The sequence below is a fragment of the Vanellus vanellus genome, assembly GCF_965231255.1.
Source record: "Vanellus vanellus genome assembly, chromosome: 4".
Classification (NCBI taxonomy): domain Eukaryota; kingdom Metazoa; phylum Chordata; class Aves; order Charadriiformes; family Charadriidae; genus Vanellus; species Vanellus vanellus.
In genome coordinates, this window is record NC_138909.1 from 32,548,133 (window position 1) to 32,560,587 (window position 12,455).

General features: G+C 42.7%; 1 protein-coding gene across 2 annotated transcripts in view; it reads right to left on the minus strand.

Moving 5' to 3' along the window:
• GRID2 (glutamate ionotropic receptor delta type subunit 2) overlaps positions 1-12,455 on the minus strand; it is a gene marked incomplete at both ends in the record, with an annotated part of 746,220 nt that overhangs the window by 3,597 nt on the left and 730,168 nt on the right. For both annotated transcript variants that reach the window (XM_082482247.1, XM_082482246.1), the window contains one exon: positions 875-1,115. In XM_082482247.1, the coding sequence (XP_082338373.1) occupies positions 875-1,115 (241 nt within the window). The remainder of the gene's footprint in view (positions 1-874; positions 1,116-12,455) is intronic.

Below are 12,455 nucleotides of genomic sequence, written 5' to 3' on the forward strand. Positions count from 1 at the left end.
TTGATAGTGGTGTGTTAAAGCTCATATTTAGGTTCGGTTTTGGGCATTGCTGCCAAGTACATTTTAATAACTATTTTTATCCCTAATGTTTTTCTAGTATTTTGTAGAGCTAAAGACTTAATTACAAAGGTGAGAAATTTGTTGTAGGACCACGTAAGGCTCAGATGGCTGATGAAGGGACAGGCAGATTGCCACGGAAAGAAAAGCATTACACATGCATGTGTAGAAGCAAACTCATCTCTGGTGTAAAATCACAAATCTCCCCGTGGTCTCCGTCCAAGATTTTCTGAAACAAGTCTGTAGTAGATTTCAGAAGCCTGACCTAAATCTGAAAAGTCTAATGTACTCTTGGACTTCACATTAAACAACAAGAACATTCATGGAAGCCTCAAGAGGTTAACATTTCTGAAAATGGGAACACGCTTATTTAAGAAGCTAACTGCTGATTAAAGGGCTAAACTTTGCAAATCTATTTTGAAAGACTCAGCCACTGAGCTTAGGGGATATATTTTTCAAGACGCCGCCGCCAAGAAACTTTTGAACTTACTAGTGAGAATTAGCTCTCACCAGTGGGAATAATGAACTAAATATTGATGTATTAATAATGTACTATTCTACAAGTAATGGTTGTGTTTTACTCAGAATAGTTGCATATTTATACATCATCAATATGCTTTTTTTTTTTTTTCATTTAATCTTTTCTAGAAAGAATAGCTAAAGAGATTTTTGGAGAAACAACATTTACCTTAAAAAAATATGGAAGCTAAGGAAATTTTTCTGAATTTGATCCCCCACCCTCTCTCATGCTATAAAGTCAAGGCAGCAATCTTTAGGGTGCATGAAAATTCCCCAGGAGAAATGGAGGGTCTAATACCTCTTTTGATGGAACCCGTGAGCCTTTCCTTTTATTCCACCACGTTTCCAACATTGCAATGAAACAGGATAGGACAATCCCAGCAGCGAGGATGCAGAAAACACCTGCAAAACTTTTTATGTCCAGGGCACCTCCTTTCTGTTTGGTATCCACAGATGAGTAAAGATCACATTGACCGTTCTTTGGCCACCACTTATGCTTCAGTATGTCCATGTCGCCATTCTGCTGCAGCTCCAAAATCCTTGAGGAGAAAGCACAGAGTCAGGGGTTACAGTGGGGCAGTGGAGGTGGCACCTCAGAGCATGAGGATATAATCCGACTACTTGCAACCTTCCCACGTGTCTTGGAAAGCCAAGCAGCTGATGAATCCAGGCAGACTGATTTAGCTAGAAAAGAAAGCCAGAATACAGGGTTACCTGTAAGACTGAGTGCATGGATATATCTATGCTCTGCCCTAGATACAGCAAAGCACATGCAAGTCTCTCTTTCCTTCTTTTAAGACCCTTAATGAAAATGCTGTACTTAATATACCATATTTTCTTAACTGGCTTTCCTTACAGACTATGTCAATTGACTTTTGTGGCACATTAGGTGTTTGACAATATATATTTTGCATTTTAATCACTGGAGAAGAGACATTTCAATAAAAAAAAAAAAAGGGTAAATACAGATCAGACGTAGCACAGGATACACATTACCTTATTTTAAACTGATCTTTATCAGGTTACCTACTTGCTGCTTTGGAAAGAGAACAGAACCATATTAGTTGCAGTCAGTAAAAACCTCACCTTGCTCAATGGGAGCGTGTGACCTGCTGGTAAGTGATTTCCATAGGAAGGTTCTTTGCTGCAGAATTCACTTGTCCTTGCACCTATGTACCCAGCCCACCACCAAAGATTTACTGGGCAGCTTGCAAGGCCAATGTATTTAGCTAGACTTCCTATGGGATGAACAGTTTGAGAAATGAGAATTTTGTTTGGAAGAAGATTTTCATATTTAGTTAATTTATTACTGAGGAGAGTTTTTTTTTTTTTTTTTAAAAAAAAAAAAACATCCAGAAATGACTAGAGTAGCAGCGGGGTGCATCTGGTTAACCAAAATAAAAAATTCAACGATTACACTTAAAAAGAATAAAACAGGGGGAATGTTTTCCTTCATGTAATAAATTTGTTTTTCATTTCAGTGTTGGAAGGCAAACAATTACTTGTGCAATCATTTGACACAGCATGCAAAAAATCCAAGTGCATACAAACCTGCAGAGGCCTGGGATGTTGCTACCAGAGACTATGCTGCATTGAAGGGGGAAGAAAAGCTGTCCCACTGACTCAGGGCTACCGTAACAGCTCCATGCAGTGGTCTATCTCAACCTCAGAAAAATACAGGATTATAAAAGGGAGTGTGAACGCACCTCAGAAGCATAGGGCAACTGCTCTATACAGCTGAGGGAACTGGGGTTGTTTAGTCTGGAGAAAAGGAGGCTCAGGGGAGACCTTATCACTCTACAATTATCTGAAAGGAGGTTGTAGAGAGTTGGGGGTCAGTCTTGTCTCCTGAGAAACAAGCGATAGGACAAAAGGAAACAGCCTCAAGTTGCACCAGGGGAGGATTAGGATGGATATGAGGAAGAATTTCTTCACTGAAAAGGTTATCAAACATTGGAGCAGGCTCCCCAGGGAAGTGGCTGAATTATCATCCCCGCAGGTATTTAAAAGACATGCAGACCCGATGCTTACAGACACGGCTTAGTGGTGATTTTGGCAGTGTTAGGTTAATGGTTGGACTCAATGATCTTAAAGGTCCCTTCCAACCTAGACAATTCTATGATCTCTAATGCTACTTGAACAGGTAGTCATGTTAATGAAGCCACTAAATTTTCTATGGCACATCCAAACGACCCTATACTTATGTTGTGATCCTACCAGGAATGGGAGACTTCACACAGCCATCAGTGGTTTAAACCCCAGAGCAGCTCTGGAGTGAGTTTCTGCTTCCTATCTGGTAGTATGCCCCGTGGCTGAGATCCTGCCCTGTTCAGAAGGGAACTGCTTGTCCACCTCTGCACTGTACCAAGGGAACAGCGCTCTTCAGAAACCAATTGCAGGTGATACACATGCCTTTGGAGGTGCCAGAATCACCTTGTTTGCATAGCTTTGTGTTTATAAGAAGTGGGACCAATTCTGGGCAATGCCTGCTGACAGTACATTGCTGAAGGTCTAGCAAAGAAGAGCGAACAAGGTCAGAGTTGCCTGGGCTATATTTTGAATTGTCCCAACCCAATGCCGCCTTAGGGAAGCCCCATCCCAAAGCTTCCTGAGGGGTCAGAGATAAGTCAAGTATGGGACGACTTTCCATTCTGTTGCAAGAGACAGAATAGCTGCTATGAGATATCCTCACTTAGAGGAACTTTGGAGGCATGAGGACCACATGCAGGATTGCTGTCATTGCTGCCTACAGCTGCCTATTGGGAGCACGTAGAGAAGCTGGAGCCAGACCCAGTGACAGGAAGAAGTGCAACTGGGACAAACCAGAACATGAGCGATTCTGATTAGATAAAAGGAAAATGGGAGAGGTCAAACACTAGAACAAAAAATTCGCAGTATCTCCATCCTCGGTGACACTCTAAGGCCCAGAGCAACCTGACCTAACTGGACCTGCTTTCGAGCAGAGGGCTGGGCTGAAGACCTCTGGAGGTCCTTTCCCACCATCATGATGCCTCTGTGACTGCAAACACAGTCCACATACTACTCTCTATGATGGCATACAGTGCTTACAGACATAACTCACCCTAATTCTGGTTCTTGCTGCACTAGGATCCTGCATTAGAACTTATGCGAGTATTTTGGCCCAAGTCTGTCAGGTTAGCAGGAGCAGCAGATAGTCAGCAAAACCAGAACCCTTTTGGTATAAGTTCTTATGCAGTAATAGAAGATTTACTGCATCCAGCTCTGGAGCCCCCAACACAGGAAAGACATGGACCTGTTGGAGTGGGTCCAGAGGAGGGCTACAAAGACGATCAGAGGGCTGGAGCACCTCTCCTATGAAGACGGGCTTAGAGACTTGGGGTTGTTCAGCCTGGAGAAGAGAAGGCTCCAGGGAGACCTTATTGCAGCCTTCCAGTACTTAACGGGGGCCTACAGGAATGATGGGAAGGGACTTTTTACAAGGGCATGTAGTGATAGGACAAGGGGGAATGGCTTCAATCTGGAAGAAAGTAGATTTAGATTAGGTATTAGGAAGACATTTTTCACTATGAGGGTGGTGAGGCACTGGAACAGGCTGCCCAGAGAAGCTGTGGATGCCCCATCCCTGGAAGTGTTCAAGGCCAGGCTGGATGGGGCTTAGAGCAACCTGGTCTAGTGGGAGGTGTCCCTGCCCATGGCAGGGGGGTTGGAACTCGATGATCTTCAAGGTCCCTTCCAGCCTAAACCATTCTATGATTCTATGATTAGTTTTTGATGCCCAATGCAAACATTTGGCATATGTGTTTTTATATTTAGGAATTACTATACTATGTACACAAGGCAGTAACAGAACAACATTGCGGGGCTTATTTCTTCCAGCAGCAGCTCTAATCCTTGAGTAGGGCTATTTTCTCTCTTTTATTCAGTCAGTAATAGAACGAACCATCCAAATGATTGCTCTGTTCTCATTAATTAAATGATTCTTCACTTGTCAGTATAATTCCTGATTACACAAGACATCTTTTCAACAATAGGCATTTGCACAAAGACACTGAACTTTAGCTTGTTCCTTAACACAGATTTATTCCTAATTGTACCAGTGCTAATTATTGGCAATTTTCTTTATGGATGTAACATATAAGTTCAATTATTTAAAGGAAAACATAAAAAAGAAGCAGAAGCCAGGGATAGTAATTGTATCATTACATGGAAAAGCTTGAGAAATGGAAGGCTTACAATGAAGCCTTGTAAAACTGCAGCTGAAAACATATGTTGAGAGATAAAATACATATCAAGAGAAATTATAAGAGCATGAATATCTAGCTATACTAACTTCATACAGGAGAAAAAGGGAGATCCCGCTTCTATCAATTAGACTTAGTAAACACTTTGTTTCCGAATTCACCCATTTGTGGAACCAAAAGAGTAGTTAACATATTAAAAAGATTTAACGCTACAAGCCTGTTACCAGTTATGAAGCTTCCTATTTTTGTGGCTCATTTTCAGAAATGAAAATCGTACTTTTATTGAAATTCCATGAAAAACAACACGAGGGAGGCAGGTTTCGTGCAAGCGTGCGCGGCACGTAGGCACGGCTATACTTGTGTGCCACCGGAGCTTCCCACACGATGGCACTCTTTCCATAAAAATACGGGCTTTCCCTGCAGCTCCTGCTGGGTGCCCTTACACAATCTAATCATACCTGTTGGGTGGCAGACGCTACAATCAGTTTGATATTTGATTTTCAAATTTAATAAATGACTAAAGTAATAATGCATTAACTAAATGCTCTGAATGATAATGATGCACTAACGGCTATCATCCCAGCAAGTGCCTCTTCTCACAAGTCCCAGATTTTTACGACTGAACTTTTCCTCGACAGTCTTCGCTCCTTTGAGCCTGCTCTATTGCCACGGAGTAGTATTGCAACACATAAGCCAGTAGTAAGAGTGGTGGAAACTAGTGAATAGGGTGCATGAATTGCTGCTGTTTTGAAATGCCAGCCTTAAAAAGCTTGCAAAAGAAGCCTATATATTGAAATAATCTGATTTGTCTTGAAAAACATGACCTTTAAAACTTGGTTATGGATAGAGCGCAGGTCTTAATATATTTTTCTCTAGCAGGCAAACTGTTACGGTAACATTTTTCATGGCAATGATATAAAGTTACTAAACTGCACAAAGAAAATGTCTGCATGCACTTTAACTGATTTCACCCCAAATTTACAGTGCCAAGCGATGTCTAGTGGATATAAAGACAGAAAACTAAACTGCCTGTGGTTTCCAAATCTGACAGTGATGTGAACAAATCCTACTGAATCTATAGGAATAGGGCTGGATTCAACTCGGTAACTACATACTTTGCTGCTGGCAGTGAAATGTAGTTACTCTTGCAAAATACCCAAAGATACCCTCCCCCCCCAACTTATTATGATAGCAGGGTGTCACAAATGCCCCAAAATTGAGACATCTGTGACATCGCTTTTTTTGATCCCATTTTATTCTTTCTGAGTTATCAGCAGTAGCAAGCAAGAGACACAACAGGCCATTTACAATGAGATCAGAAATGCCAATGCACGGTCTGAGATGTCCAAAGTTACCGAATATTGGCCTCCTGCACCAGGAACGTGTTATCCAGAGGGATAACTTCACCATCTGCACTGACAAGGAAGAGGAGAGGAGGTGCTACTCTGACTCTAGACTCCAGGATCAGGCTGCTGCAGAGAGAAGGTGCACGTAGCCGTGCAACAAGTGCCCACTATCAAAAAGGGGGAGAAAAACTAAATAAAAATTTTTGAAAAAAAGCTATTTGTGTACATCAGTGGGCTGTGCCTTGGAGGCCGGAACCAAGGCCCCAGCCCTTGCACTGGCACCCGGGGAGGTCCTGGGTAGCTCGCACGGGTCACATTTGGGAGCACTCGGCACCTGCAGACAGGGCCAGGTGCTTAAAAGAGCTCAAGTAACTTCTCCAGTGGCTAGCCAGGAGTCAAACTCCTCAGACAAAAGCTCAATGCCGGAGCTTTTCTGACAAAAATCTGGTGCCAAGTCTTCATAGAATTCAGTTCCCCTCTCATCAAACAAGATACAAAACTAAGCTGCTTTGTGACCATCCTTCAGTTATCAAAACAGACAGGTAGGAACCCACAAGCAAAATTTTTTTTTTTTTTTCCCCAGTGAAGCAACTGCCTAAATCTTTCTTATTCACGGCAATAACTGGAGTGATGCCAACTCCTATTGCATCTCCCTGAATGGGCTTTAGATTTTGGCAAGGCAGTCCCACCTCTCGGCAGCAGAGCAGCTTTCACAGGTGCCACCTGCAAGGCTGGCTCAGGGCTTTGGTCCCAAAGAGGGATGACCGCTGCCTGGCCTGACTTGCTGCCTCCTGCCTGGGGAAGAGACAGGCCCACTTATGGGGAGGGAAACAGGGAATAAGGATGGAGACAGGCACATAGGAGGCTCTCGGGTGCCCTTTCCACCTCCTCCCCTGCCAGCAGGGCCTCATTGTCCCGCTGAGGCTTGATGAGTTTTCATTATTTTGACCTTATCCTTGGGGCCTTGCAGTAGATGCACGTTGATGCTCAAAGCCTTCACTTTGATGCTATCCCCAGTGCCAACAAATATTGGCATTCCCTAGCTGCCCATCAAATCACGTTTGCATCCTACTACAGCTGCTGACGAGAGTGAAGGATTTATCTGTATTCACCTACAGGAGGGGAATATTCCTGTGTCATTTTGTCTTGCCCAAATGCACAGAGTAAAGAGATAAGGAACGGTCAGAAATAAAACTTAGAAGTGTTTATAGAGCTGGTGGAAAGGTGTTCATCCAGAAATGGCCGCTTGCCCGGCACCAGCTGCACTACCCTGTTAGCCCTCCCTAGACCAAAGCCTAGAATTAAAAGGGGCACCAGATCATTGAAAAACACAGCCCAGAGATGAAGCAGGTATGGGAAGGTGTAAGGCAGAATTAGCTGTCCCAAGGTGAAAGAAAGGGGGGAGCCGTGCCAGTGCCCACTCCCGAGTGATGGCAGGAGAGCCTGCCAGATGAGCAAAGCACTTGGAGGCAGAAAGATCATTGCTATTCCAGTCCTTCCTCTGACTACAGGTCTTGATATCTGTAAATAAAAAGACCGGTTTTGAAGGGACTATTTTCTGGGTTTCTGTGTGTGTTTTTTTTTTTTTTTTAAGCCAGCATTTTAATGAGCTGCCAATCACAGGCTCCACAAGAGGAAATTTTTCACACCAGCCAAACGCAGCTTGGGCTGCCAGATTAGACGAAGGCGCACTCCCTCTCCACCCGTTCCTACCACTTAACCTAGCAAAAGAGCGCCCTTGGGTCCAGATGAGAAGTCTGTTTTTTTGGCAGGGACTCCAAGCAGATTTAAACCCAACTAACTTGTGCCTCACGAGGGCGGGCAGGCGGTTGCCTTCCGATCTGCCCTTTGGCAGTGCTCGGCGTCACGCTGCTGTCGCTAGGAAGTCAGTGTGCGGAAACAAGGATAAGCATCTCACCTTCCAGATACAATAGAAGACGCAGTAATAAGCCAGACTTGCCGTTCAGCATTAAGGATCTGCATATCAAACAATATTAAAAAAGAGAAAGCAGCTGACCTTCTGTTTTGCTCAGCCATAAGCTATTAGCTCCAGAAGATGCAGCATTCATGACTTGGATAAATTAGTATCGCTTTGTTCAAATTAGTGGACTTTGAACTTAAATCTGTTAAACTGACATGGACACTTTCAAATACAGAAGACTAAACGTAAATGAAATGGCATCTGCAGTAATAAGAAATGAGATATTAACTATATTTATTATACAACTGTGGTGGAATTTTATAAGGACGGCTCTATAATAGTTTTATTCAAGCTGCATAGTTTTGCTGAACAGTAACAATTCAGAAACCTACATAAAGACAATAATCAAGTTATCCAAGATCTTCTGCTTATTTTTAATATAGAAAAAGTTGAGGTGAGCTTAACTGGCTTTTCACCACACAGACCTTTCCTGCTCAGGAGAAAGCAGCGATAAAAGTATTAGTACCTATTTATAAATCCCAAATGACAAGAGAACATCTACAGTCACATAAATATCATGAGTTCATTAAGCTCAGTGCTGTTATGGTAAACGCCAAATAATTCATTATGCTGAGTCACAGTACGCCACCAACCTTATTAAAACAAAGAAATGTACTTTCGAGGTATATTGGTTCCTGTGCACTACCCATATTCCAGTCCTCTTTTAGCAAATGACTTGAAAAATTACAGTTACTAGGCTTCATGAAAATTCAGTACTTCATGGTCACATGAAGGCCTGGGGCCTAATTTTCCTCTTGCTTTCATTACCATAACCCAAAAGCAAGTCCATGCACATGAAGGCAGGGACAGCTCATGGAATGTGCAGAAGAACAAAGCAGACTTGGATACGCTCCCCGCAACCGGCACCACTCTGCGCCTCCTCTCCTCGGTTTGCACCAGGAAAGGCTCTCTCGCTATCTGCCATGCTTCCAACATCAGCTCTGAGATCCAAAGATCAGCTGCGATGTTGCATGTGATTGCCACAGAATGCAAAGATAGCACTTTTTCCTAAAATTACACTTCCTTCAAACCGTCCCCCACAATAACGCTCGTGCAACACTGAAGGCAGTCATAAAGGACATTTTGACTATACGAGGAGACAGTATGATTAAACACATACAACTTGAGGACTTGACTTGCAGGTCCCAAGCTACATGTATGCAGATCAGTAGCTCTTTTCAGAACCGGAATAACTGATGGTTTCACACAAACCCAGGAAGGCTCAATCTCCAAAGACAGTGGAAGTTTCACCGTTAACTTACAGACAGCAGAGACCAATGTGGAGCACACTGGGGAACCCAACCTTTCTTGGTTAGGTTCTGACAAAAGCAGCATTTTTCTGCATCAGTACAGGACACCTGGATTAGCCAAGAGACGGAAAGCTTGGGAAGCGCCCTTTCAGTCACCGCATACTTCTTGGACATCTTCTCCCCCAAAATCTCACCTGACCAAACACTTCCTCCAGCGTCATTTGTCAATTGCCCCCTGCCTAAGAAGCCCTGTGATTAACAAGCCATGCACAGAACTGCTCTCCTGCTTAGCAGGAGAAAGCAAACACTTGAAAAAAGTACTGTAGTTTGACTTCGTTATTGTTTTTTTTCCAAGAGCGAGATGCAAACAGACACTTATTTGGGTCAATTGCTATTTAGCCTAGTTCAGTCTCAGATTTCTTTTGAGCACAGAGCAATAAGGAAAACTTTTGGTGTTTAATTTAAGAAAACACCAAAATGAAACATTAAAACATTTGTCCTTTAAGGAAAAAATATTTTTTTTAAAAAATAAGGAATTACTTTAACTAATGTGTTTTGACCACCTGCTGATGTCCTATGAGAAGGATAAATAAACAAGGAGCTCGCTGAACCTGAGCTAGCACTGAATGAAGATGCAAGCCTCAGCTTCAGGTAAGAAGCAATTACATGAGAAATCAAATTATTAACGTGATTAATCTTAAGAGTTGCGGTGACTAGCGAACTTTAATTTTTATATGTTGTGTATGTTTATGCTACCTTTAAAAGTCAAGTGCTCATTACAGCTCTGACAATATGGTCTTGGCTAATATCAAAGTTGGGTTCCAATGAATTGATAGCAGGCAGAATGAAAGATAGCCAAAAAAGACACAAGAGAGCTGAAAAAGAAAAAGACAGTCCCACAGAGACCCAGAGCATATCTGCAGTCAGAAAGGGAACACCTTAGGTGGTCTTTGAAAATGTCAGCAACATCCTTAAGCACACGGTGATATTTGGGTTATTGGGTGAAGGGAAAGATCTTTCATTTTAGTGTAAGAATCTGGAAATGATCATCTTTGCTTGGAGTCATGCTTCAGGCAGTGAAAAGACTCATTTTATACAAACTACCTACATCCACATTGAGAAACAGAAGACAAACCAGTGGCATTAAGTCCTGATAACTGACAGTCTAGAATAGCTCATTTTTGAAGTAAAAGATCCGGGTGGCACCTGCATATCTGACATTTATTTGCTATCTACATCAGCAAAGATGACAAAATATATAGCTGATGATTCTCTCAGGTTTTTTTTTAAACTGTTTGTCCAGTGCTTTTTTTAAGCCCTTAAAAATGAAAACCAAAACCTTCAGAATTTTCTTTTAGATAATGTTTAAATGAATGGTTTACATAGCTTGATTTAAATATTATCATTTGGACTATAAAGAACCCAAATCAATAGTTTAAAGCTATCTCCAAGGTGAGCAGAGTTGTTGATAGACTAGGAGAAGCTAGACAGATAAATACATAGTCTGAAGATCAAATCACAGTAATACACGCTTTGTGTCTGAAATTTGACATTTAAAAATGTCTCAAAGGCTTTTATCTCCTAGGTACTCGGTTACAGTAGTGAAAGCTTCCCAAATCCATTCCCACCCAGGGTTTTAAACATATTTGGGCTTGAAAGCAGTACTTCTGAACACGAACACTGCACCAACCAACCTTATAGATTAATGTTATACTGAGGCGAGCCCTCTCCCAACAATCTTTTGGACACTGAAAGTGAAAACATTTAAGGTATCCCACATGATATATTAGTGCTTCAAAATTTAATTCATTACTTTGATTTGTTCTCCCAGGCAAAAACATTTCATAGAAGAACCATTTCTAGAGACAGCTCCCAAATAAATTCTTTCTTTGAAGCCTTTCTCAAACCACACTAACGAATACTCTTCAAATAGCCACTATACTGCTCTGTGTGTATCTGGGGAAGCCTAAGGAACTGCCAGAGTTCTGCCTAGGAAATTACAAGAGTCCCTGCCAAATTTACAGGAGGCACAGAAGAGTGAATTTGACCATCTTTAAAGAAAAAAAAAAAAAACCACAAAGATTTCTTACACTAAATTTTGCAGTTTGAGAAACGCTACTGTTCAGGCTGAACACGTGTCAAACCAGACTTTTGACACAAGCTTGGCCCAAGTTACAAATAGATCTGCCCGAGCTGCGTGGCCCTGGAAATATTGCCTGGGGCACCTCGGCTGGTCTGGGGCTAGCTCGCCTTACTTTCCCTGCCAAGGTGCAGCAGGTTAGCCTTCCTCAAAGACACACGAGATCATAAATTTCTCTACCTTGACGAGCATTCGCGATCTTTTAACCTCCCCTGGGTGTAGAAGGAAACGCTGAAAGATAAAAGTAGTGCAACTTTGCAAGCGAAGAAGCCGCCTGACCGCTGTGCTACGCTCAATCTGCGCGCAGCCCGAACCCACGCGTTACGGATGCCTTTCGTAACTGCATTGCTCTCATGTATGGGGAGATAAGGTAGGAATTGGTCTGGTCCCTCTTCACCAGACGTAGCAATTACCTTCAATAACACACCGGTGTGCCCGGCTGCCCACCCTGTGTACGTAGGTTCGCCGCTGACAGGGGACCTTACTGACAGATTTTGAAGACAGACCATCTTTCAGTGCCCCCGCAGGGCTACCAGTGATGCAGAGAGGTGAAGAAACCTGGCACAGAAACCCTGCTAGCTACTGGAGGCTACAGGAATTAATAATTGATGGTTTATTGCCCTCCTTCCACTGCAGGCGTGTCCTGAGGGGCTGCAGTTACTTTGCATGATAGGAATCGGGGCTTTAAGCAGCGCGGTGTTTACTCAAGGGGGTCACACTTCAGGAGATTTCCGTATTATGGGGAAGGGCCTTGATAAGAACTGAGTGCCACTCAATCCAGATAACAACCTGCGAGAGGATCGGGTGTTTATTCTCTTAATAAAGGCATCTCCCTGGTAATCCTGCAGTTTTTCAAGAGCTGCGGCCAGCTAGTTTGCCTCTATTGTCTCCCAAACTTTGTCTAATCAGGTCCTCTGATCCCTTCTGCATTGCGATAAG